This window comes from Egretta garzetta, unplaced genomic scaffold (assembly GCF_000687185.1).
Source record: "Egretta garzetta isolate BGI_Z169 unplaced genomic scaffold, ASM68718v1 scaffold424, whole genome shotgun sequence".
Lineage (NCBI taxonomy): Eukaryota > Metazoa > Chordata > Aves > Pelecaniformes > Ardeidae > Egretta > Egretta garzetta.
Genome location: NW_009259489.1, coordinates 1,871,545 through 1,894,862, shown reverse-complemented (window position 1 = coordinate 1,894,862; position 23,318 = coordinate 1,871,545). Strand labels below are relative to the sequence as shown.

The 23,318-nt window shown below is 35.5% G+C and overlaps 1 protein-coding gene across 5 annotated transcripts in view; it reads left to right on the top strand.

The window, feature by feature from the left end:
• AP3B1 (adaptor related protein complex 3 subunit beta 1) overlaps positions 1 to 23,318 on the top strand; it is a 160,904-nt gene that overhangs the window by 91,920 nt on the left and 45,666 nt on the right. For all 5 annotated transcript variants that reach the window (XM_035892818.1, XM_035892823.1, XM_035892822.1 and 2 more), the window contains 6 exons: positions 785 to 915; positions 3,127 to 3,238; positions 4,621 to 4,777; positions 7,430 to 7,604; positions 15,724 to 15,796; positions 16,303 to 16,409. In XM_035892818.1, the coding sequence (XP_035748711.1) occupies positions 785 to 915; positions 3,127 to 3,238; positions 4,621 to 4,777; positions 7,430 to 7,604; positions 15,724 to 15,796; positions 16,303 to 16,409 (755 nt within the window). The remainder of the gene's footprint in view (positions 1 to 784; positions 916 to 3,126; positions 3,239 to 4,620; positions 4,778 to 7,429; positions 7,605 to 15,723; positions 15,797 to 16,302; positions 16,410 to 23,318) is intronic.

Below are 23,318 nucleotides of genomic sequence, written 5' to 3'. Positions count from 1 at the left end.
ATAAACCTTGACAAACTGATCTATTTCTATTCATGTGGATTTAAAATTTGATTTAAATAACAGAAGGTGTGTCTTTTGAGGAAAACTGTTCCTCAATTTAGGAAAATAGCTCTAGTCTTTAATCTGGACTTTAATAGAAGATTGTTAATGTGAGCATTGCAAATGTTTTATGAATCTGAAATAAATTGAATCTCAATAGATTAGGTTTTCATTATTTTTCTCCAAACTCATAATTTTCCCTTCATGTTTTCTCCATCTTTTTACAAGTAAGAACCATTGTCTGCCTTCTCAAATTAAAAGGTTATCAGGTTTCTTAATTAAAAATGCTCTGTTATTGTGATGATTTGTGATTTTCATTTTTGTACTTACTTAGCCCCAGTTTTGAAGCTCTAAAAGGAGCTCCATTTTGAAGAAAAACTATTAAAATTCTGGATGTGTTTGTGCCAAGACATGTATATGGATTGTTTAACTGTGCTGTCATTCTTAATATTCACAGTAAAGTAATTTTTAGAGAAGCTACATTTCAGAGCAACACCTCTAAACACACTGACTGATTAGCTTTTTTATTGACCATTATGGGGGAGATTATTGTAATCTATGGACTGAAATCAGTTTTTTGACCTATGAAGAGCTTCCTAGTTTATATTTATTCCATGACATTTGAGGTAATATAATGGCAATTACCTTTAGCCCTGATTAAGATGGTTCTTTGTGGTAGAGCTCATGGTGTTTGCGTATTTCCCCCCTCCCTAACCGCCCCACCACCACCACGTTTTTTTAATAGATCGGGATCATTTCCAGCTTGGCACCTTGTCTCACACGCTGAACAGCCGAGCCACTGGTTACCTGGAGCTGTCTGACTGGCCAGAGGTGGCGCCTGACCCCTCCGTCCGAAATGTTGATGTAGCTGAGTCGGTATGTCAGCATCATTAAAAGTAACTTTGCTGAAGGCACTCATCAGTATAGAGTATTAGCCCAAAATACAAGTATTTAAATACTCTCTGTATGCTGTACTGAAAAACGCTGATGCATGTGAACATCCATGTTGCTTCTTTTAGCTTGGAAATGGAACATTTGGAAACCTGCCCGATGCTTGCTCTTTTCAGTGAGAGAAGTGGATCAACTGTAGGTCACTTCTGCTTCACTCCTGGATTAAATGGGCTTTTTTCCCCCCTCCATCTCACTTTTGATTTCATACATCTTATATTCTCTGTGTTGCAGTATGTTAATTGATGTTACTGATGAGTGTAGGTGGACTACCAAAGTAGGAGGTGAGTGAAGGTTTGTTCATGTACAAATCCAGGTCTAAACAGAAAAAAATAGGTAATCTAAACAAAAGGCAGGGGCAAGGGGGGAAACTATGTATATTTCAAAGTGTAAAGTTTGGAAGAGACCAGGATTTACATCTCAGATCATCTGGAGAGCATTAGGAAAGCTTATAATAGGAAAATGTCATCTATTAGTGCACCAGTCATTTGTTGACATTACAGGGCTGGTGTTCCACTGCCAATAGTTTTTTGTAACTGGATTGTAAACTCTGAGCCAAAGTCATGTTCTGGTACCAGAGTTGTGATTTATGTTGCAAGTACCAAAGTCCTACTAAATGTCAGTGAAAGCTGTTGAACAGTAATAGAAATATAAATGTAGTGGAATATAGTGTGCTGATAGTGCTCCCGGAGGTATGTCATTGTAACAGGTATGCCCAGAAAAGTACGTGGTCCTTGTCAGGAGCCAACTCTTACAGTAAACCACACATTAATTAATTTGCATATAAGATGTTAGGCATAGAATGGGTAGAGAAAATTCTAAAAAACAGGTATGACTTGCAGAAGCCAGTGAACAGCAATGTGGTAGAACAAGCATTTCTTCTTGGTACTTTGATATTACTCATCTACCTTCTTATATACATTTCAGGAAAAGAGGTATTTGTGTACAAACTACTGAAAGCTTTTATGGGGAGAATCTGAAGGCAATCAGCTCAAGTGGGGGATTATAAATGATAGGGTTGACATGAAAGAATGTGTGGAGGTGCCTTTGTGCATAAAACCAGAAAGTGCTGCAGGAAATTGATCAAATGGAGTAACATCCATCTACAACATGAAAGAAAACATCCCCCTCCAACCATTTAAACCTCAAAACAAATGTGAAAATCCTTTCCCTGTGTCTTTTTGCAAGAATTTTCTTTGGAGACTGTCTCATTGTCACTCATTTTGTGGTTCCTGTAAGACTGCATGTGCCTACACAATGTATGTGAGTGAAGCTGAGTTGTTAAGCTGTAATCCACAATTAAATTGTCATTTCTATCCAAAAGAATACTGGCTTTTTAAAATACCCGTTGCTGGGTGGAACATTACAAAGCTTTAGCAGCCTTTGGTGTTTAAGAGGGAAGCCAGTATGTCTCTAGAGCCATACACCATTGCAGGTCACTGTTAGAGCTCTTTTAAAAGTTAATCTTACTCCCGATGAGAGCAGTCACTGAGGCAGACCTGTATCACTCTCATATGGTTGTCTGCCTGTTTCTTTTTTCTCCTGGCCTGAGTTTTAATTCTGCTTCTCTGGTAGTCTAGGGGAATATGGAAACAAAAATATCTGACCAAAGTATTGTCATGTTTTGCTGTTCTCTTGGTGTTGAGAATTACTTTTATTTGGAGAATTGCAAAGGAAGTTAAATGTAATTCCTGTGTGGCCGCTGGAACTTCTGATGCCTGCTGGGTCCACATCTGGTTTTCCCTTATAACTTGGGATGATAAAGGTGATGACTAGCCATATTTACCCTTCATTCTAGTCATAGGCTAAACTCAGCTGGATCTAGAGGTAAAACTCACAGACTTCAGGTTCTTTAGGCATAGAAATTTATTTATGGTTACTGATGCTTTTAATCTGCCTTAGTAAATCTTTTTCTAGACTCTCTAATAGACATATCTCACGTTTTATAGGTATGTACAAAACTTTTTAGTTCACCTAATTGTGTAAAGTAAGAAAAGTTCAATAGTTTCTCCTGACTTGCTTAGAGGATTTATTTAGAAACTGCTTAATACTATTTCAAGTGTTTTTCTTTGCCATGTTGTGTGTATATTTTTGTATTGCTGTTTGTAAAAGTAAACTTAAGTTGAAATTTATTTACAGGCAAAGGAATGGACTGGGATTATAAGAAAGACAAAGAAAGAGAAACCTACTGAAAAGTTCTACTCTGAGTCAGAGGAGGAGGAAGATGAGTCTGCCAGTACCAGTGCATCAGGTAGGTGTTTGGAAAGCAACTTTCATCTCTGCTGCCTGGAGAACTGTATCTTCAGAACTAGCCACTACATAAAAAGAATCAGAAAAAAAAATTCAAAAAAAAGCCAGAGCTATGTATAAAATCAGGAATTCGGGGGGAAAATTTTACATTCACTATAGCTGTGCAATAACTGCCAATTTTAAAGATACGTCTTGTGTGTTTATTAAATTAGATTTTACTTTGTTTCCCAGTTTAAAAAGCTGGCATGCTATTTTCATCCTGCTTTGAGTCTAGTAAGAGTAGTGAGAGTTTGTAACTCCAATTCAAACTGAAGGCACCTAACTTTGTGGGAAGAGTGCCCACGTGCTTGGTTGTTGCGAACCATAAGTCTTGAATGTTTTTTGGAATTTATTGCTGATGAAGTACTGTTTTGATAGCATGTGCTGCTGTGTTCATAAATGGCCAAACTTGTTTAACTCTGTAGTCTTTCATGGGGTTTATTCAGTAAATTGTGTTATAATATTGCTCTCAAGTTCTACATAACACTTTCTATTTATTATAATGGGGGTGATGATGGAGAAGAGAACTGACAGCTGTCTATCAAGTTCAGTGAGCAAAGGTTCTTTTGACCAGTCTCCCACTTAATGCCAGATACACAGTTCCCCAAGACACTCGTTTCAGTAGATGTTAATATAGTTCACATGTAATGAAGAACATCATTCTCCCAGGCCCAGACTTCAGACACAGAAATGTTTAGCATTAGAGACTTAAAAGAATTATCAGCATCTAGCTGAATGGAAGGAGGGCACCTTAAAATCTGAGTGTGGAGTTTCTTCTCTCTCATTCCTAAACTGAGGAAATATGCAGAAATGCTTAAAATTAATGATCTCTGAAGCAGGAAGAGAATATACTCACTTCAGATACTTGAATATTTGGTAATTATATGATTAATTAGAGGAAGAATAATTTGTTTAAATCAGTGATACATTCGTCATCACTATCAGTATCCAAGAACAGATTATCTAATTAAGCAATTGGTTGAAAAGGTAATCTTGCAGTTAAGTGAATGTATAGATTGGAGAATTTGAGGTCATCTCCAACTCCTGATAGGGTTATGTAATTCTGAAGAATCTACATGCAATTAATTTATTATTGGGCTTTCTAATTTGATAAAGTATAATACCGTAGGGTGAAGAGGTCAGGTCTTTAACCAACAAAAATTTTGTAAATGTTAGGGGAAAGTGATTCTCTTGCCTGCTTTTGACACAGGGTAAGTAATGCTAAAGCTTGCAATTGGATCTTAAAATACTAAAACATTGTTTTACTTAAACCAAACTTGGATTCCTAAAATACTAATTATGTAAGATATTTAAGAGAAAAATACAGAGTTGGTTTCATTTCAGAGAGTGAGTCTGGCAGTGAAAGTGAGAATGAAGATAAGGAGGAAGGTAGCAGTGATGAAAGTAGCGGGAGTTCCTCTCCCAGTGAAGAATCAAGTGACAGTGAATCAGACAGCAAAGAAAGTACTGCAAAGAAAACATCTAGAGCTGCTGCTCAAAGGTAGGTATAGATTTATATGGTTTTAATTTTTTGTCATACTAGCTGTTAAAGCACTCTTCCTGTAAACAGTCTGCTAAGCCTTAGGCTTTTTGGGGATTTATTGGCCAAGGAGTGGTGTCTCCTGTTTCAGTGTATGTCAGTAATATTCAGTGTATGAACTGGGTTCATATTTTCATCAGTCAGACTACTTTTATGTTTGGAATTCATTTCTGACTTCAGTAAAATCTTGGGTGGCTTTTTGAAAATTGATGTAACCTTGGGAGGCTAAATAAGTGATCAAACAGTTGTGTGAAACACTTAATTACCTTTTGCAGCAATTTTGCTGAGAGCTAAAATTAAGTCCTTCAACACTTTGCCATTATGTAACGAAGACAATTGATTTTTCTAAATAATGTTATATTAAAAAGATTATGATCCAAATATTAGAGGCAAGGACTGTGAAGGGAAACGGTCATAAGATATTTAAGTGTTAGCGCTTTTTAAGATTGCCCATTATCAACAGCATTATCATGTATTAAAGTATCATTAAAATTTTGAGTAATTGGGGCTAATACCTTGGATTGTATGAATCTGTTTCTTCCACTACTGTCAGCAAGTGGCCTCTGCAGACATGATCGCCCTTTACTCTGTAGTCTGCTGCCAGCTCACTTGATGAGTTTGCAGCTCAGCTCAGTCGTGGCTGACAGCGCTGATTGGGGCGCAGTACGCACTCTGCTCCTTTTATTACAGACAGTAATTAAAGCAGCTCGCCTTGCCACTTCCATAACAAACACAGCATAATGCCCTAATTATGACTTTATTAATTTAAGTCAGGATTTAATGATTTTAAAAGTGATTTATATTGTTTTTCCTGTTCAGAACAAATGAAATCTGTAGGTTAAATTAATACAGGCTTTTCATCATCACAAAGTTAAAAAGCTAGTTACCAGTAAATTCTTTTCATTAGAATAACATCTGAAATTTTAAGCAGTAAGGTAAACAGTGATTACCCATCAAAACTGGCTGGTGTACAATAAAGTAACATTTTTAATCTTCAAATCTAGTTTTAAAGATAAGCTAAAGATAAATTGTTGAAAAACAACTTACTTCATTTACATAATGGGTTCCCAGTAACTTATTTATTGATGCAACTACAGTTTCTGTTCAATGGCAATGAAGGAAATTAGATAATTTTGTCAGTACCTATGTTAGACATCATGAAGAAGAAACTTTAAACAGTATGCCTAGTGAATTTTTATGTTTAGCTCATTGACTTCAAACAGATTTTTAAATGTTGTAATATAGAAATGTAATTTTGATAGTACCTATTTTTCCACCATTATTTTAACAATCAGATATGCTATGTTAGACTGTTCTGGTGAAGTGTATTCTTGTTTAATTTTTAGCTTTGCAAGCTTGAAGTTTGCCACTTTCAGAAAATAATGCTTTTGACTAAAATTTTGGGGGTTGATTTCAACTTCAGTTACATGAGTAGGCATGTTAACATGGCTTACATGCTAATATGGATTTTTAATAATTTTGATTAAATTTATTTAGGCAATTCAGTCCTGGGAAGTTCATGGGAGGAGGAAGGCATTGCCCTAACTATTTTCCTTTCTGTCACATTAGATTTTTCAATTCTTTGCATTTTTCCCTTCTAGAAACATTGCTATCTCAAAGAGTAATGCAGCATAGTACATTATTTTGTACTGCTCCTAAAGCTAAGCAAAAATGCGTAACAACTTAATTTGAGTCCAAAGGGACTCTTAGTAGTTGAGTGGTCTGGATTTGTTTAATTATTGTTGACCTTGTTATCCTTCAAGCACTTTACTAACCAATTTATTGTCTTGGGGAGGAAGCTGAATCAGGTAGTGTGCGAAACACCTGATTTGGAAGTATAAAATGGTTGCCTACAGATCCAACAACAGATAGGGTTTTTTCTATATGCAATACTAATTTATCTGCTCCATGATAACTATGAGAAAACAGTTTTCATTTTCTGCAATATTTCTAGGTAGTAGTTCCCCCCCTCCCCCCCCCAAGACAAAAGGGTAGTCTACTAATTGGCAGTGTCTCTGAAGTCCATTAGCTGTAAGGTACTCAGTATGACCAAAGGTGTCAGAATGTAATAGCTCTTTTGTATAAACTCTTTAATGGATTGAAATATTTGTAGGTATTATAGGTCTTATTTTTAGGTGGTTTGATTTAGAATAATTAACAAAGGAATAAATTCAATGCATTGTTTGTTTGGGGTTTTTTTAGGTAATATTACCTTTCAAAACCATCTTATAACACATCAAGATTCTGTTAAGTCATAGGTGGAATAATCTGAAAGGTTTTTTATATAAAAGGATGCCAGCACTTCTTCCTGAAATATAACAAGCTGGATGCACACAAATAATACTTTTAATATTTAATATCTTCACATTTTTGTTTGGCTGTTTCACTGGTTTAGATTATATGTGATGATTTATTGTGTAATGCGATAGAACAATTTTGTGTACCCTTAAATAAGGGTAAAACACTACTTCTGCCATCTTAGCTGCGTTTTTTATCATGAAGAATTACTGACTTTAATTTAATAAAACTTGGAAATGTTAATGTAGGGTATTGTCTAAGCAGATTTCTTTAGTGGTTTTTACATGTGTCTCAAATTTTTTTTCCAATATGTAGTGATTCAGAGGATATTACAAAGAAAGCAAAGAGGATCTCCAAAAAGAGAAGCACATCCAGTTCCTCTCATACAGAGTCCACTTCATCAGAAGAAAGTTCTTCAGACTCCAAGTCAGAATCAGACTCTAAAAGTGACTCTGAAACTGGAAAATCTAGAAGTTCTGCCTCTAGTAAGGTAAAATACGTTTTTTGAAAAACCCGTATAAAATATGAAAAGATGCATCTAACCATCTATACGTGTTTCTTTCTGTGGGAATGGAGGTGGCTAGTGGTTTTATGGGTATCTAAAAAAAAACAGAATTTCTGAAAAAAAATTTTGACATTCATAAAAAGACCAATCCCAAAGTAGTTTGATAGTTTAAGCAAGAATGTTTTATAATGAAAAGCGTAGTTCACTTTTAATTCCGTTATAATTTTAATCCAGACAGATGAAGAATAATAGAACCTGATTAGTTTTTTAGATTACTGTTGAAAGCATCATACATCAGTAGTTCACAAGAACAATATCCTGATTTGAGATTATTATTATATTAAAATGAGATCTTAAAGTACAACTACTACAGGACCTGGGTCTGACAGGAAGCAAAACCAAGAAACAAATGCTAGTACATTGTGTCTTAAAAATTTGAAGACGTTCTAGTAGAAAGACCAGCTTTGTTTTAAAATTTCTTGTTAAAATTGAGAATAGTGCAGTTAATACATCTATACTGGAGGTGTATACATAGATTAGTGGAATTAATATTCTTAATGAGTAACCACCTTTTTATTGCGCTCTGTGTTTAATAGGAATAAAGCTTATAAAAGGTTCCATTACTTCAAATTGTATTAGTTTTCTTACATTTATGAAGTAGCAAACTTTGAAATAGGTCTTTAAATTGGATTTGGAAATGTGTGAAGATGCAGAAGTATTTAACATAGCCATTCATGCATCAGTTAAGTTTTAATTGCTTTACCTTAGTGATCAAGAAGAGGTTTAAAGTTCCTTATAGGCAAGCTAGCATTAGAGAGCTAAAGTGAATAGCATGAATTGGTTTCTGTTTCTCTACCTACCTTTCATTTAAAAAATAAAAGAGGAACTCTATGCTAAATCTGTTAAGGTAGAAGAGTAAGAGAATTTCTGAAACTTACCTTTCTGTTATCAAATATTTCTTGTGATTTCCTCCTGTATGTTTTATAAAAATATGAGGAGTATAATTATAGCTCAGAAGTTTCCATTTTAATACTGATCTGTGGTTTGAAAATAAAATTATGTTCTGCTGCATTTTAAATTAAGCCAAGACATTTTGGTCAGGACTCCTGTATAGATTGCTGAATAGTCAAAACAGACATCGTTTGTTGCATTTGATGCAATTGTAGAAGCTGGTGGACGGGTGTGTTTTGAACAATTAAGAGGGAAGGCTGCAACTTTGTTAAGCTGGTTTAGTGTGCATTTCCTTTAATTGAGGGGGTAAGGCTTTCTGTTTCTCTAAATCTTGACCTTAAGTTGTACATGGTGGTTTTTGTAACTTTATATGTCCATCTAGGAACTCTGAGTTGTAATCTTAGCTTTTAATCTATTTCCCTCTTCTACCAAGTAGAACAAAAGATGAAGTGAGAATATCGCATTTGAGAAATGGAGGTGTGTTCCATGGCTTGATTGTTGTTTCCTGCCCAAATACCACACTGGGTAACGCCCCTATGCGTAAGATTTTTTTTCTAGTAGAGAAGCCAAACTGCAACTTGCCAAAAAATGGTAGCACAACAAATGTAAGCTAAACCTTCTCAGAATAAACTCCTTTGACACTAGATGGGACATGAATTAATTCTAACAGTTTGCAGCTTCTCATACTAGCCCAGTATTTTTTCACTGGAAAGTAATAGGTACTCTGACCTGCTTAGTTCTGAGCAGCCACTGCAAAACCATATTCAAACAATAGCATCTTCTGTCTGCTGCATTTGTCCATTTTTCTTAGGATGTCAGCACCATTGTTTATGATTTCTTTCAGTACAGTTATCTAAACTGTTCTGGTTCTTTCACAGGATATGTGAGGACTACTAGCATAAAGAAGCTTTTTGTATTTTAAAAAAGCAGTCGAGAATGTCTGAAGTCAGATATACTGAATAATGTAAGAAACAGAATGTCCAAGAAGCTTGGGATTGTTTTGTTGAAATCAATGGAAAATTGTCAAGCCCTTGGATTTTAAGAGAAGAGAAAGAACATTCCAGTACTCCCAAAGTCCTACTTGATAAAGCAGCACCTAAAAAGAAACGTGTTAGGAACAAAAAGTATTTATAAGCAATTGACAGAAAAATTGATCAGAGTCAAAGGGTAGAACTGAAAAATTGCAGAGCTTTTAAACATCAAAAAATCTGTTTGTATGCATGGCAGCAAGAACAGAACCAATGAGATTATTGAAAAGCTAGCATAGAGCTCAGTCAGTTAAAGCTAAATTCTTTTTAGGAATTAGTGCATTTAATCTAGGAAATTAGTGCATTTAATGTAAGGGCAACAAGCTATGTCTGATGGACTATAAACAACACTGGTCATATATGAAGGGGGCAGGGGGGAAGTTAATTTAACAATTTTGAACGTAAGAGGACTGTTTCAGTGTACAATATTAATCTCTAGGACCATGAAGTTAGTTTCCACTTAAACCATGTTGGATGCCTTTATTTATGCTTGAGGTGTTTCTGATACTTGGTTATATTCAGAAGTGTAATTGGAGGAGGGGGTTGAGAGGGAGAATCACAGGTATTTTGTGTGAAAGGTGATTGTTATGCTAACGAGCTTAATGAGAGAGAGAGAGAGAGTTTTGAGCCCTGTTGATGATAGGTGGAGCTAACTGATGATGATTTAGATAAGCCCTTCCAAGCTGGAAAGAAAAGCAATTGTTAACAAACTTTAAAGGACATAATAGATAAAAGTCTTGCATAGAGCCCTTGTGTCAAGGTACGTTTTACAAGTACCACCCATGGTTTTTTTGACTTGCAGGAAAATCTTGGAATTTTTCTGCTTCCTACCTGACTTCTTTTCAGGCCACCCAGGAAGGATTTCCAGCCAGGCTCTCAGAAATGCATATTTTTATTCTGATAGATTTTTATTGGAAAAGTCATTGCTTGCATTATTCTGCTACAGGGTGTTCTTAATCTGGTCAGTTTATATGTGGAGATGATTCATTAGGATTTCCTTTCCTTTTAAATAAAACTGAAAAGACTTTTCTGAAATACATATTGATAAGAGGAGTAGTTAATAGGCTTTATTTTTATAGTTTTTATAGTTTGCCACACACTGTGAACTATGTTACATAGCTGATGTTTTGAGTGGTATTTACCATTCTCTATGTTTTGTTGAGTACCATTGCCATGTTCAGCAGAATTTTCATAATAAAAAAGGTTCGATTACACTCAAATGGGAGCTTAATTTGTGCATACATCCATGCATTTAGTAGCACTAAAATAGGTTACAAAAACTTCAGATTATTTTTTCAGAATATATTATTAATGCTTTCATATTTTTTCTCTTGAAGAATCATTTTGAAAAAGCAGTTGTGTTCACTGTAATTGAGCTGCAGTGAATAGAAAAGTCACTCTCTTGTACTGCAGTGTTTTATATCATTTTGAAATACGGATAGTTCGAGGTGTTCAGATACATATTATACTGTAAGCATAAATACTGTAGAGCTAAAAATGCAGATTTGAGGATGATGCATGTATAAGTAGGTGTCTCTACAGTGCGATTTTAAAATCAGCTACTGTTGACCTCCTTATACAAGTATAATACAGTCACTCAGCTGTTAAAAACCTGATCCACTATTTAAAAAATATACAAAAACAAATTGTCTATCTTTCTGCCTGATCTCTTTTCAAGTGCTAACACAATGGAAACAGTGGGTGATCTGTCAATGCATTTGGATTGTCAATGATGGTTTTGTATAAATATTGGGAGGGTAAGAAATAAAATTCACACAGCAAAATATGATTTCATCTGCCTTTTCTCTGCAGCTCCATGGCTCATGCTGCGGTGTGAAATTCTCATTTTACACACTTTGCAGGCGGAGCACATGAATTATGCATTGAGCAAGAGAAATCTCCTGCTTCAAGTCCTATATGCATTTACCAGGTTCTATCTCTATTACCAAGATGAATTGCAAATGGAGAAATGTTTGATGGAATATTGTCGTGGTTTAACCCCGGCTGGCAACTAAGCACCATGCACCCACTTGCTCACTCCCCCCAAATGGGACGGTGGAGAGAATCAGAAGAGTAAAAGTGAGAAAACTCGTGGGTTGACACAAAGACAGTTTAATAGATAAAGCAAAAGCTGCGCACGCAAGCAAAGCAAAGCAAGGAATTCATTCATACTTCCCATGGGCAGGCAGGTGCTCAGCCATCCCCTGGAAAGCAGGGCTCCATCACGTGTTACTTGGGAAGACAGACACCATCACTCCAAATGTTCCTCCCTTCCTTCTTCTTCCTCCAGCTTTATATGCTGAGCATAATGTCATATGGTCTGGAATAGCCCTTTGGTCAGTTTGGGTCAGCTGTCCTGGCTGTGTCCCCTCCCAGCTTCTCGTGCACCTGGCAGCACTGAGAGCTGAGAAGTCCTTGGCCAGTCTGAGCACTATCCAGCAACAACCAAAACATCAGTGTGTTATCAACATTCTTCTAGTACTAAATCCAAAACACGGCACTATACCAGCTACTAGGAAGAAAATTAACTCTGTACCAGTCAAAACCACAACAAATATAGCTTAACTTCTTTGTTTAGTCTTCTGCTTTTCCCTTAGTGGGCTGTCTTGGTAGGAAACTGTTTGGGTTATATTGTAGACTTAGTTTTAAGAGAAAAGATGAAACATTATGTTACAGAGAAATGCCAGACATGTCAGAGCCTTTTTATTGTCTTGATTTGGAATGCAGAGGTTTTTTCATTCAATAGAAATATCTGTTGGTAGTGTTTGTTGTAGTCATGGGCTATTTATTATTCCTAGAAAGCCAATCAGTTTTCTTTCTTGGAAAAAACAAATTAAAAAATAGTCATGTTTGAAATAGACAAGACCCATGTAGATAGATTTCTTTGGTGTTTTGTACAGAATTGCACACAATTTATATATATAACCCTATATAGAAATATACATATAAATATGAAAATATTTGTGTATTGGTCTATATGTAGCATGTTTACACACACATATAAGTAACTATTTACTTAAGCTTGACACACTTGACTGAAGTAGAAAAAAAGACATGATCATACTTTAACATTAGCTTTATCTTGAGTTAGTTAACTTCTGATTTTACATTTCCCAGATGGTAGAGTTGTTTTTTCGTTTTTTGGTTTGGGGTTTTTTTGTTTGGCTATTTTTACAGTAAAATGATGTACTTAAGTACAGTATTCTGAAAAAGTGTGCAGTGGAAGGTTTTCTCACCTTGCATTACCCTGATGTAATGATTCTGCACTTGTGCCTTATCTTAGGACCATTTATTTTGTTTTGAAGTACAAGAAATAAATTTTCATGAAGGATTTTTTTTACCCATTTTTAAAGATGAATTACATAGTAGATTCAAAATAATATCAGTGCAGAAATGCATTTTATCTTATAAAATTACATATCAAGCTTTGTGATATGTACTTAGTAACTGCTTTAGTATGGCAAAATAAATAACAGTAAAAACAAACCGAAGCATACATGAAGTGTTATTTGTGACATAGTATGTCCTATTTTAATTGTCTCCAGTAAGCAGATTAACAGTAAGAGGATTTCTTGGCTCTGACTCCTATTTTTTTTAAACATCTTGACCTCTCAGTGCTGCCATTGGCAGAACTGAAGCATATTCAAAATTCTCATCCCTGTGCTATCGCCTCTCATGTGGGTGAGCCACTTTTTATAGACTTTAATTGGCTGCATAATAAAAGGGAATGGAGAAATCCCATCTCTACTGGAATAATTAGCAAATACAGAACTCTAGCTAACAATAACCTTTGAACCTTAATCATAGTTGAAGACAGAACTGTATCTTATGGATAAGTGGGAGTAGGGAGTGAAAGAATTTGGGGGGGGGGTGTTAAATATATTTGCATTTTGTTTAACTGTGTCCTCTTTTAGTATGTTCTGGTGCCTGAAGGGTTTGTAGTTTAGCAAAAAGTCATGATACATAGTTTATAGTAAAAGTGCTGCACATAACAGCTAAACTCCTGATTCTTAAAGCTAAATATTCACCAAATGGTGCTATAAGAAGACTTGGAATTCGTTAACAGAATTGTCATGAAATTGTTTCTCTGGCTTCATAGACATGAGTAATTCAAGTAAAACCTGTAGCTTATGAAGTATACTCTTTATCCTATTTCACAGACTTGGGAAAAAAAAAAAAAAAGCCAAAAGAAGCTTAGTGACTTGCAGTAATCACACTGAAAGAGAAAAATGAATTCTGGTAGTTGTGAAACCAGCTACAGAGTTGGTTCTGCAGCAGAGTCCATCACTAATTCTGGACAAGGCATATTACCACCATTTTAAAGATATCTTGTAGTATTTCCTTTGTCCAGAGGAATTTTGTGATTCAGATAAATCGGCGATAGTAGAACACTCAAATACCATAGTGATACGTTCCATTGAAGTATGTTAATTTAAAAATAATTTTAAAAATAGAGGCTTCCCTTCTCTGTCCACAAGATTCTTCTCCTTCCAGAATATCTAAAGTACATCTGTAATGATCACATAAGTGACTACTGTCTATTCGAGCCATGATGTATATATATGGGAAGAAAATGAGCAATGTCATTTTGGCTCAGGTCAAGCCTGATAATCATTAACATCAACGACTTCAAATAGCAAGAACATTAGCTAGTTTCTTTCATGTTCTTTGGAGGGAACCATAGAATATCTCCCAAAATTGAGAAAAAATAGACTCAACATTATTGTTACTTTGCAACTGACTGTGAGGCTGAGAAACTAGAAGAAAGGGAAAGCACCTATAGAAAAGAGGGGTCATTTTATTCTACAGTGATAGTCAAAGAAAGTGATCCCAGCTACTGAGTTTCTGAGAGGACTCCAAGCTTCTGTGGAAATTTGTATACTGAGTGCCCGAAGAGACTGTGACTGCTTTCAAGTAATGCTCACTAGGTGGAGGCCCAGATGGGCATGCAGAGTATTACTGATTTATTTAGAGCTGTTCATTTATTAGAAAAGGTAAAAGAATAGGATTTGTATACACATTTGGCTGTCACGTGATATTGAAAAGGAAACTAGTAAACTAGAAGGTTCACAGAAGTGTGACTCCTGGAAAGACTATGTTTAAATTACTTGCAATACCGTGGGTAGTGAGCAGCATCTTCAGGTCTAAAGGCAGTTGGCAGATTCATTGAAAGAATGACAAAGCCTTCTGTCCAGTGAGTGAGCCAGAGAGACCAAAGGCAGAAGGAATTCTTCAGCCAATCCAGATGAAGGATGCTTAGGAATGGGTAGGAATAGCATGATGACAAACTGTCTGATGAGCATCCAGAGGGTAACATGTCCAGGTACTGGCTACTTCCAAAGATCAATCCTTTTTACTAAAACACCCTACTGGGAGTTCATATTGAGCTGTGATGCATTAAATTCTGCCCTGAATCATTACTGTCTCAACATGTTCCATAGGTATGACCAACACTCGCTCCTACTAGATTTGTTTAGAATTTTTTATTTAGCTGTATTGAAACAAATTTCTTTGAAGTATTCTGTTTGCCATGTCACTGAGATTACTCTATTACTGTTCTACTCTTTACTTAAAGTACTGACAATCCTTATAATTAGAACTCATTTAAGTGTTAAAATTGAAACTTTTTTGGTGACAAAAATCAACTTTTTGTCCAGCAACTAAGTAAAATCCCAGTAGATGATGGGGAAGGATTCCATACTCCTAGATAAGTGCAGATAACACTACTTTCTTCTTGAATGGATTTTGTCCTGTTTTTCATATGGAAACAGAATTGTTAGTACCCAAGTCTTTTGTCTTCAAAAAAACCCTTCTATCTATATCTTAATGGTCTCATCAGAAGTGTCCTGATCTGACAGCAAAAGCTTTCTTTGGGTAGTATCTATTATTAATATTACATGAAAACACGGATTCTGAAGACTAAATGTAACTCAAATGTGGACTTCAGGTTTAGCTTACCTGTACAAAGAAGTCTTTCTCATGAGGTGAATTCTCTGAATGCCAAGCCCTGAAAATAGATAGATTTTTCTTCTACAGGAGAGCAGATACACTTTGCTTTATAAAAGTATTAAAGACTTTTCTTTTGCTGATATAGTAAGAGATGAAATATTTATGTATTTTGACAGAAAGAAGAAAAACCAGTACAAGATAGAAAAGTTCCAAATAAACAAGACGTGTTTCTCTTAGATTTAGATGATTGTAAGTATCCTGATTAAAGCCTCGTTTTTCCCATGGCACAAACTCAGTTCACTTAATTCAATGAATTTTAGATGTCTGAAACATTGATAATGTTCATTTATCGTACCAACTTCCTGACAAAAAAAAATTCTTAGACTATCAACTTATTACAATACGTGATTTTGTATGTTTTAGAACTGAGAAATAGTTCCAAAATTTAGAATGTATTGGTATGTAAAATATTTATTTTGAAACTTTTTGTATGTCTGGACTTGTTTTCTGTTAAAGTGGACTTATTTTCTCAGGTGCCGATGGATGTTACTTGTACAACATCTATGCAACCTATGAACCAATTATGGCACTATAATAAGACACTAAAAATCACCATTTTGATGAGCAGATTAAAATGTAATCTTGGAAGGTTAGGGTGGAGCTGGCACTGTTTTTTGGCTATGCTTTGTAGTGCTTTTCTTCCAAGTATTTAAATATTTTTTAATATTAGGTATCAATTGCCTTTTTACTTCTAGTCTGTCCTGTGACAACTCCTGTGGCAGTTCCTACAGCAGCTGTTTTGTCCCCAAGTGTAACAGCAGACCTAGAGGGATTAAGTCTGTCAAGTTCATCAGTCATTGATGTAAGTAGCCTTTAAAAAGGGGGGGTGTGGCAGTGTTTGTCTTAATTTAAGCATTTAATGTGTTTTTGAGGCAGTCAATTGAAGTGATTTTTAAAAGTACTTTCACATATAAAGGTCTTGTATGAAATTCTGGTTTACATGCAAGTCTGGCAGCTTTTTTTGATCTGTAATAATTACATTCTGAAACGTGGAGAAAAGTATGGCTATTGTGTGTTTGAGAAGTATGCCTTTAAGGATTTTTAACCTTTTCTTTCAATCTGTTTTTTTCTCTGCCTCGGGGAAACTTTTACTCACAAATTAAGTATCCAAACTATACAAATCTTTCAAATCATCTAGTAGCTACACTATCAAAAATAAACTACAAGGAAATCACATACCTTTTAATCCTCAGCCTGTTTGTTTATCATACATGCCTCCAATTACGACATTTTGCTACTTGGAAGTAATTTTTCATGAGTATACAGAGCATAGCCCTGTGTGGAAATGAAAAGGGTGTAGATACACAGTCAGTGGTGTATCAGTATGTGTCATGATTCATTGTGTTATTGCTTTCTGCTTTGTAGCACTTTCCATTAGGGAATCTCAAAACTATAGGTATAGTTAAGGTTACCGAAGTCATGCAGGTAAAGGGCATTCCTTTGGTTGGGGGAAAGGATAGTAGTTTGTGGTGGGGTTTTTTGGTTGGGTTTTTTTTTAGTCATTTTGTGTGTCCAATTTAAATTGCCAATTTAATAAGGAATTGCAGCAGTACCACACAGGAAACTTATCCTAGTGACAGTGGATGGGAGTGACCAGAAAAAATAACCAGAGGCACAGGCATTTTTTAGCCTACCCTTGTTTCCAGTGAGTCTGGTATATAAAACCTACACTGCAACTTTAATAATTGCTGGTAAAGTACTTTGTGCTGGCTTTGGGAGCAGTATGTTTGCAAAACCAAATACTTACGTAAAGAAAGTGCATTAATCATTTGACTCAAGAAATCAAAGATCTCAGCTGATGATTGAATTTCATGTTTACAGGCTTTTAATTTGGTATCAAAAAGGTATACTTCCATATAATGTGTTGAATATTAGCCTTATCTAAGAAAATTGTGATGCAATTTGAATTCCAAGCAGAGCAGTAACAATCTGTGGACGTGCAGTCACTTTACGTGATACGTTGTTGTTCGCCTGTCACACAGTCTGAAAATGCCAGAAATTACCTTCCATGTTATTTTGCAGTGCAGTGTGCAGCGTTAGGCGGCAAGCCTTGAGTTTAACTACAACTGTGGTGTTATTTCTGTGATTGCAATCCCACAATTGCTTCTTTGCCATCCTTTATGGCTTTGACAGCTGAAAACACAGGCAATCATCTGTTTTCCTGGCTCTGGGTTAGCTTAAGAATGACTCTGGTGTCTTTGCTTTACTTCAGTATCATCATCTTTGAGGGTAAGTTAAAGGTAGGAATCAGTAATGTTGGATGCTTTAGAACACTCCCTATTTGCCAATGTCTTTAGTCCTGTCATCGTCTACAGTACATGAACACATGTTCCACTCCCACATTCATGCTTGCTTTCCTCATGACTGCCGCTGTTGGTTTGCTAAATTGCTTCTTCCCATTGTTCAGAAGGTAGCTGCAATGAAATAAGGGGTGTTATACAGAAAAAGCTAGAACATGTAGGCTAAACAGCGGAAAAAGTTCTGCATGAACGGGTTGATCCTGCAAAATGCCCCTTTCTTTGTACTGCTGAGTTCCTGGTAAACCTTGTAACCAGCAAAGAAGCTTGAATGTTTCCTCTTACTCCATGCTCTGGAAATAACCCAGATCACAAAATAACTAATTGTTGCTGCCTGGATAGTGATTACATGTTTTCGGCTGTATTCTGTTTTCAGAGCTAAGCTCAACTCTCATTGTCATTTATAAAAATTGCAGATGTACACGAGGTCCTTTGCTGAGTTTTATGCACTAGGAAGCAACAAAAATGAAACACTAAGTTTAAAAACTGGTCTTTCAAATGATAACCATACATTGTAAAAAAATTCTTGCATGCAGGTTGTTAAATAACTATTGCCACATGTTTTTCAGCACAATCAGGTAATTTTCTAAAAACGAAAATATAAATACAGCATTTAAGACTTTATATGGGAATGTCCCTCTTAAAATAGTATTTCGAATTTAATCTGTGATGACTAATTCTAAAAATAAGGAGGATAGTTGTCATACTTCAGAAAACTTTTTCTTCCTTCAATGTGAGAGAAAATGTATTTAACTGTAGGGCACATGCCAAACTAACAGTGAGAAATTAATTTATTACTAGGCAATGGAGAGCATGGAGTAAAAATAGATAAGTACAGTATATGACCCTAATATCAAAGAAAGGTAGCAGCAACTTATCTTGGAATATGTCAGGTAGTCTATTATTCAAATCATTCAGCACTGTAATTGGATACAGCTTTTAGAAAACTTCTAACTCCAAATTCGTAGCTGCTGAACATTGTAGAAAGCAGAAATACAATTTTTCAGATTTTACAGTAATGGTATGGGTCTCTTTAAACCTACAAAACCAAAATACCCTTGAACAGAAACTACAGTGCACAACCTGATGCTTTGTCCTGTGGCTCATTTGGTTTTTATGATTCATGTTTACATATAGCACATTTCCCCCTCATATAAATGCACACATGCATATCATAGTTTGTTCCAGGAAAAACAAAAATCTCTGGTAATTTATTAATAACTTGCTTTGAAGTAGATGCAAAACATACTAGATCCTCGTGCATACTTCTGATCTGGTACATGTAGTCCATCCTCAGGTCGCTCAACTGAACCAGGTAACTGAGGTCGCCAGAGGCTACTATGGGGCTTTTTGGGGTGTACACGCAAGACAAGTCAGACCTAAGTGCTTGGGGAAACTCTGCATTTGGAGTCGATTGAGTTTTAGATACATACATTTGCAGGCTTGAAAGATACATAGAGTTGTGTTGCCAATGAAAAATAGGAGGCGAGAGAAAGCTGCAAGCTGTCAGTGTAAAGCGGTTATCTGAAAACAATGGAAATGGGTGTTGTCCCCTAAAGGGAATTTATAAAGTGAGAGAAGAGGGAATTGAAAGCAAAACTCCTGAATGACATAAGGACAGGGTGAGAGGAGGAAGAGGAGAGCTATGGTATTGGAGAGAAGCCGAAGAGGGGAGTGATCATCTGTTCCTACCCATCACACAGCTGATGAGAAAAAAAGCTAAACCACCTGTTCTTTTCTCATTAGGATTTTAGATTGTAAAAATGGACAAGTAACTGCTCTCCTAAATGTGTAGAGCCCTGAGTATGCTGCATGTGATAATTAACTGGTAAAAATTACACATACTTTTAAAAATAAAATTAGTGAGAAGGAAGTACTGCTTTGGTAGCAAGAAATTTCTTCTGATTCAGAACAGTGTTAGTGTGAGGGAGAATTGACAGCTGGGTATGAGCTCTGATGGCAGCAGCAGCTGGATGGGGCAAAAAGTGTGTGGAAGGATGGGCTGAGTTGAGTAGGGCTTGAAGGGAGAAGATTGTTTCCTCTGCCTGAAATAGAGGATGATTTGGGGGAAAAAGTCAAGGGTGAATAGGAGAAGTTCATGATAAAAGCATGTAGCAAAAGAGGGGAAAACTCTTGTAGTGAGGAGGTACTTACAAAAATATTTGATGCAACGATTTAGTGTTGCCGTTAATTATTGTGTATATGGAATTATGGTATAACTGTAGAAGTGGAACTGCTTACTTACTAAGGTTTTATTCAGCATGTTCAGTGTATTCTCTTGATAGCAGTTATTACCAATGATGTGTTTTTATTGTTTCCTGCTACTTGGAGTTCCGCAGAAACTGTTTAGAAAAGGAGGAGTAAATCATCTTGTTTTCTGTCTCATGTCTTCTACGGAACTTTTGACTGAGATCCACTTTGAGAACTTCTTTAGAGTGGTGATGCATAGAGCAGAAATAATAGCTTTTGACAAAAGTCAAGGTCGAGCTGCAGACCTGTCAAACCAGGTGATAAATACATTTAATTTCAAATTGAGCACACTTACAGAATTCCTTGAGAAAGAGTAAACATGAACTCCCTCAATATTCAACTAGAGATATTTTCAGAATAGGAGAACACCTTAAATGGTATTTTAATTTCTAAGTTATTGAGGTATTATTTACAGGGGAAAACTGGAAAACTGTGTTATCATTTAGGTTGCTTTGTCCATTTAGGCTGTTTCCAATTCCACTATAGCAAGTGTTAGGACTGACTCTGAAGTATATTCTTTTCCTGTGTGAAGGATCTCTTCTTAGAAGAACCGGAAACACAAGGTTTGCAATACTGGATTCTATCACGGCTCTAGTCTGGTATGCAGCTTGCAGGAAAGATTAGCATGAGGTGCTTAAAAATTTGCAAAATCCTACAGTGGAGAAATGAATAGTAATTCTTCCAAATAGTTATTGGTGTACACTCAACTTCATGAGCTTTATTTTTTCAGAGCTTTCTTAGCAATAATTATTCTATAAGCAGATACATTTATCATTCATATAAGCTCTGGTCTTGAGTTGTTACCTCAGGAATGGCTGTATCAGAAGAAAAATTAACTCATGAAAAAGATGTAGTACAATCAGTTGTGATAGCAGCAGACTGCGTGTGATGGTTCTACTAGATTCTTGGTACTCTTCTGCCCTGTTTTCTCAGAGAGATTTTGATCAACTATCATTCTTTTTTAAAAGTAACCAGTTTTATATATTTGTAAATACATGCAGGCCCTCTTAGGACACTTATACAGTTTTTTACTCGGACAAATGATGTTTCTTTTAAATAGGTTTTCAATGTTAGCTACTTCGTCTCTTTTATCAGATGTTTTTGTGGTTTTGTGTTAGGATAACACAGGCTTATGGTATCCTTGATACCATTTTGTTATTTTTTATAGTTTACCATTTGCCATCTTGTTTTTCAGCTTCCTATAAGAAATGTCTTATCCTTTTGGTGTCTCTTCACAGGACAGCTTTTTCTTATGCATTAAATGTTTTCATTATACTTCTTAAGAAGCCCACCCTTTTATATAAAGATTGAAGTTGGGAAGGTTTGTTGGGAGATGTAGGGGGAAATGTGCCATGAGATAATGTACATGCATCCTACCCCGTGCATACTTGTAAATTGTTTGCATTGTTGACCACACTTGCACACTGAGCAGAGATGTTTTTGGAGTTCTGCATAGTTTTCTCTCCAGTTTTGTTTTTTAAGGTGGTGCTTTTTCCACGTGGAACAGTTTAAGGTATCTCCATTCTCCCATTTCCCCTACTCTACAAGATTTGTGAGTAGCATAAGGCTTAATTGAAACCACTTTTTGCAGATATCATATGTTAGTAGGGTGCCTGGGAAAGTTTGCACCTATGAAGCAAGTAAAAGGTGTAGTCTTAAATTTAAGAGTTAAAAAGCAACTTTCTCTTAGAGCTGATTAGGTGTGACTGATGCTTGTGGGAAGGTGGCGTGGTCCAGTGGATACGGAACTGGGTGTTACATATGGAAAATGAGTTCTATTTTGGGCCTACTACTTGCTATGTGATCTGGAGGGAGTAACTTAATCTTTTAGTTTTCCATCTGAAAAATGAGGATAATGATGCTTACTCACCTTGGGAAAGCACTTGGAGATCTACAAATGAATGTAGCTGCTCATCAGCAGATGAGCAGCTGACAGAAGGACATTGCCCTGACAGAAGGAGGAATGAAACAAAGACCTCCTGCATACTTAATTCTGTGTTTATATAAATTTGCTTTGTAAGAGGGTGTTCTTAAATTGGTAATATATTTGAGAGTTTTTATGTCCTTTTCAAAATTGCTTCCACATACTTCTAAAAATGATAGCTTGGAAAAAATAAACCATGCTATGACACTATTTTTTAAGGTGTCATCTCATCTTTATTCTTTAATTATAAATCCATTTATCAATATTTGTGATGTTTATTAATGTTCAAACCTTAAAAATACCTGTCTTATGTTTATTAAATGCATTAGTACTTAACAAGCTCTACACTTAAGAACCTTGAACTTCTTTTCTTTTAAATAAACTGTAGAGAATTTAATTTGGAAGTTCAAACATGATCTTTCTTCTGAGTCAGAAACAAGTTTCTGATGCAAGGGACTGGCCCAAATAATAGTATGCCTAGTCTGAGAGGTATATTATATTACTACTATGTATAATCTCATTGATTTAGTTGATTAGGATGTGTTTTGGTATTAGATATTCTACAGATTGGGTCTTTCATTTATGCTTTTGTATATAATGTATACATTATATAAATTACCTATATTTTATAAGTTATATACAATGTATAATTATATCAATATAATGTATAATTAATTAACAGATTGCATATTAATTCAATTGTATTCTGAGTAACCAGGTCTTTGATTAACAGTGATGCTCCTGATTCAATGCTATTTTTCTGTTTTGTTACCTTGGAGTGAAAATGATTAAGCCAATGTTCAAATATCGTATTTAAAAATAAATATGCTAAAATTACAAATTAAAGTACAATTACAATATTACAATCCTATTTATGAACTAGAAATTAAACTGGGGGGCAGTATTACAAAAAAGAAACTCCTGTAGGTAAGTTACAGTGAGGAGACCCTTGATCTTTTTTTGCCTTCTGTTGAAAGTCAGTACTGTCTTTAAAACTAATCCAACTTTTTTGCGAATTAAATGCTTAGATCTGTGAGAGAATTTAAAGTAATGTTTCTTTTTCTTTCTGACCTGAAAAACCGTATATTATGCTCCTTAAAATAGGACTGCTGTAAACGGAGTTGGTGCTAGGTGTTTAAAAACAATGTGTAATGCATGATGATGATTCCATAAGTTATTCTTTGAATATGTGGTGTGGTAATATATGTAAAATCGAGTGTGTCTGTATGTGTTATGCTAT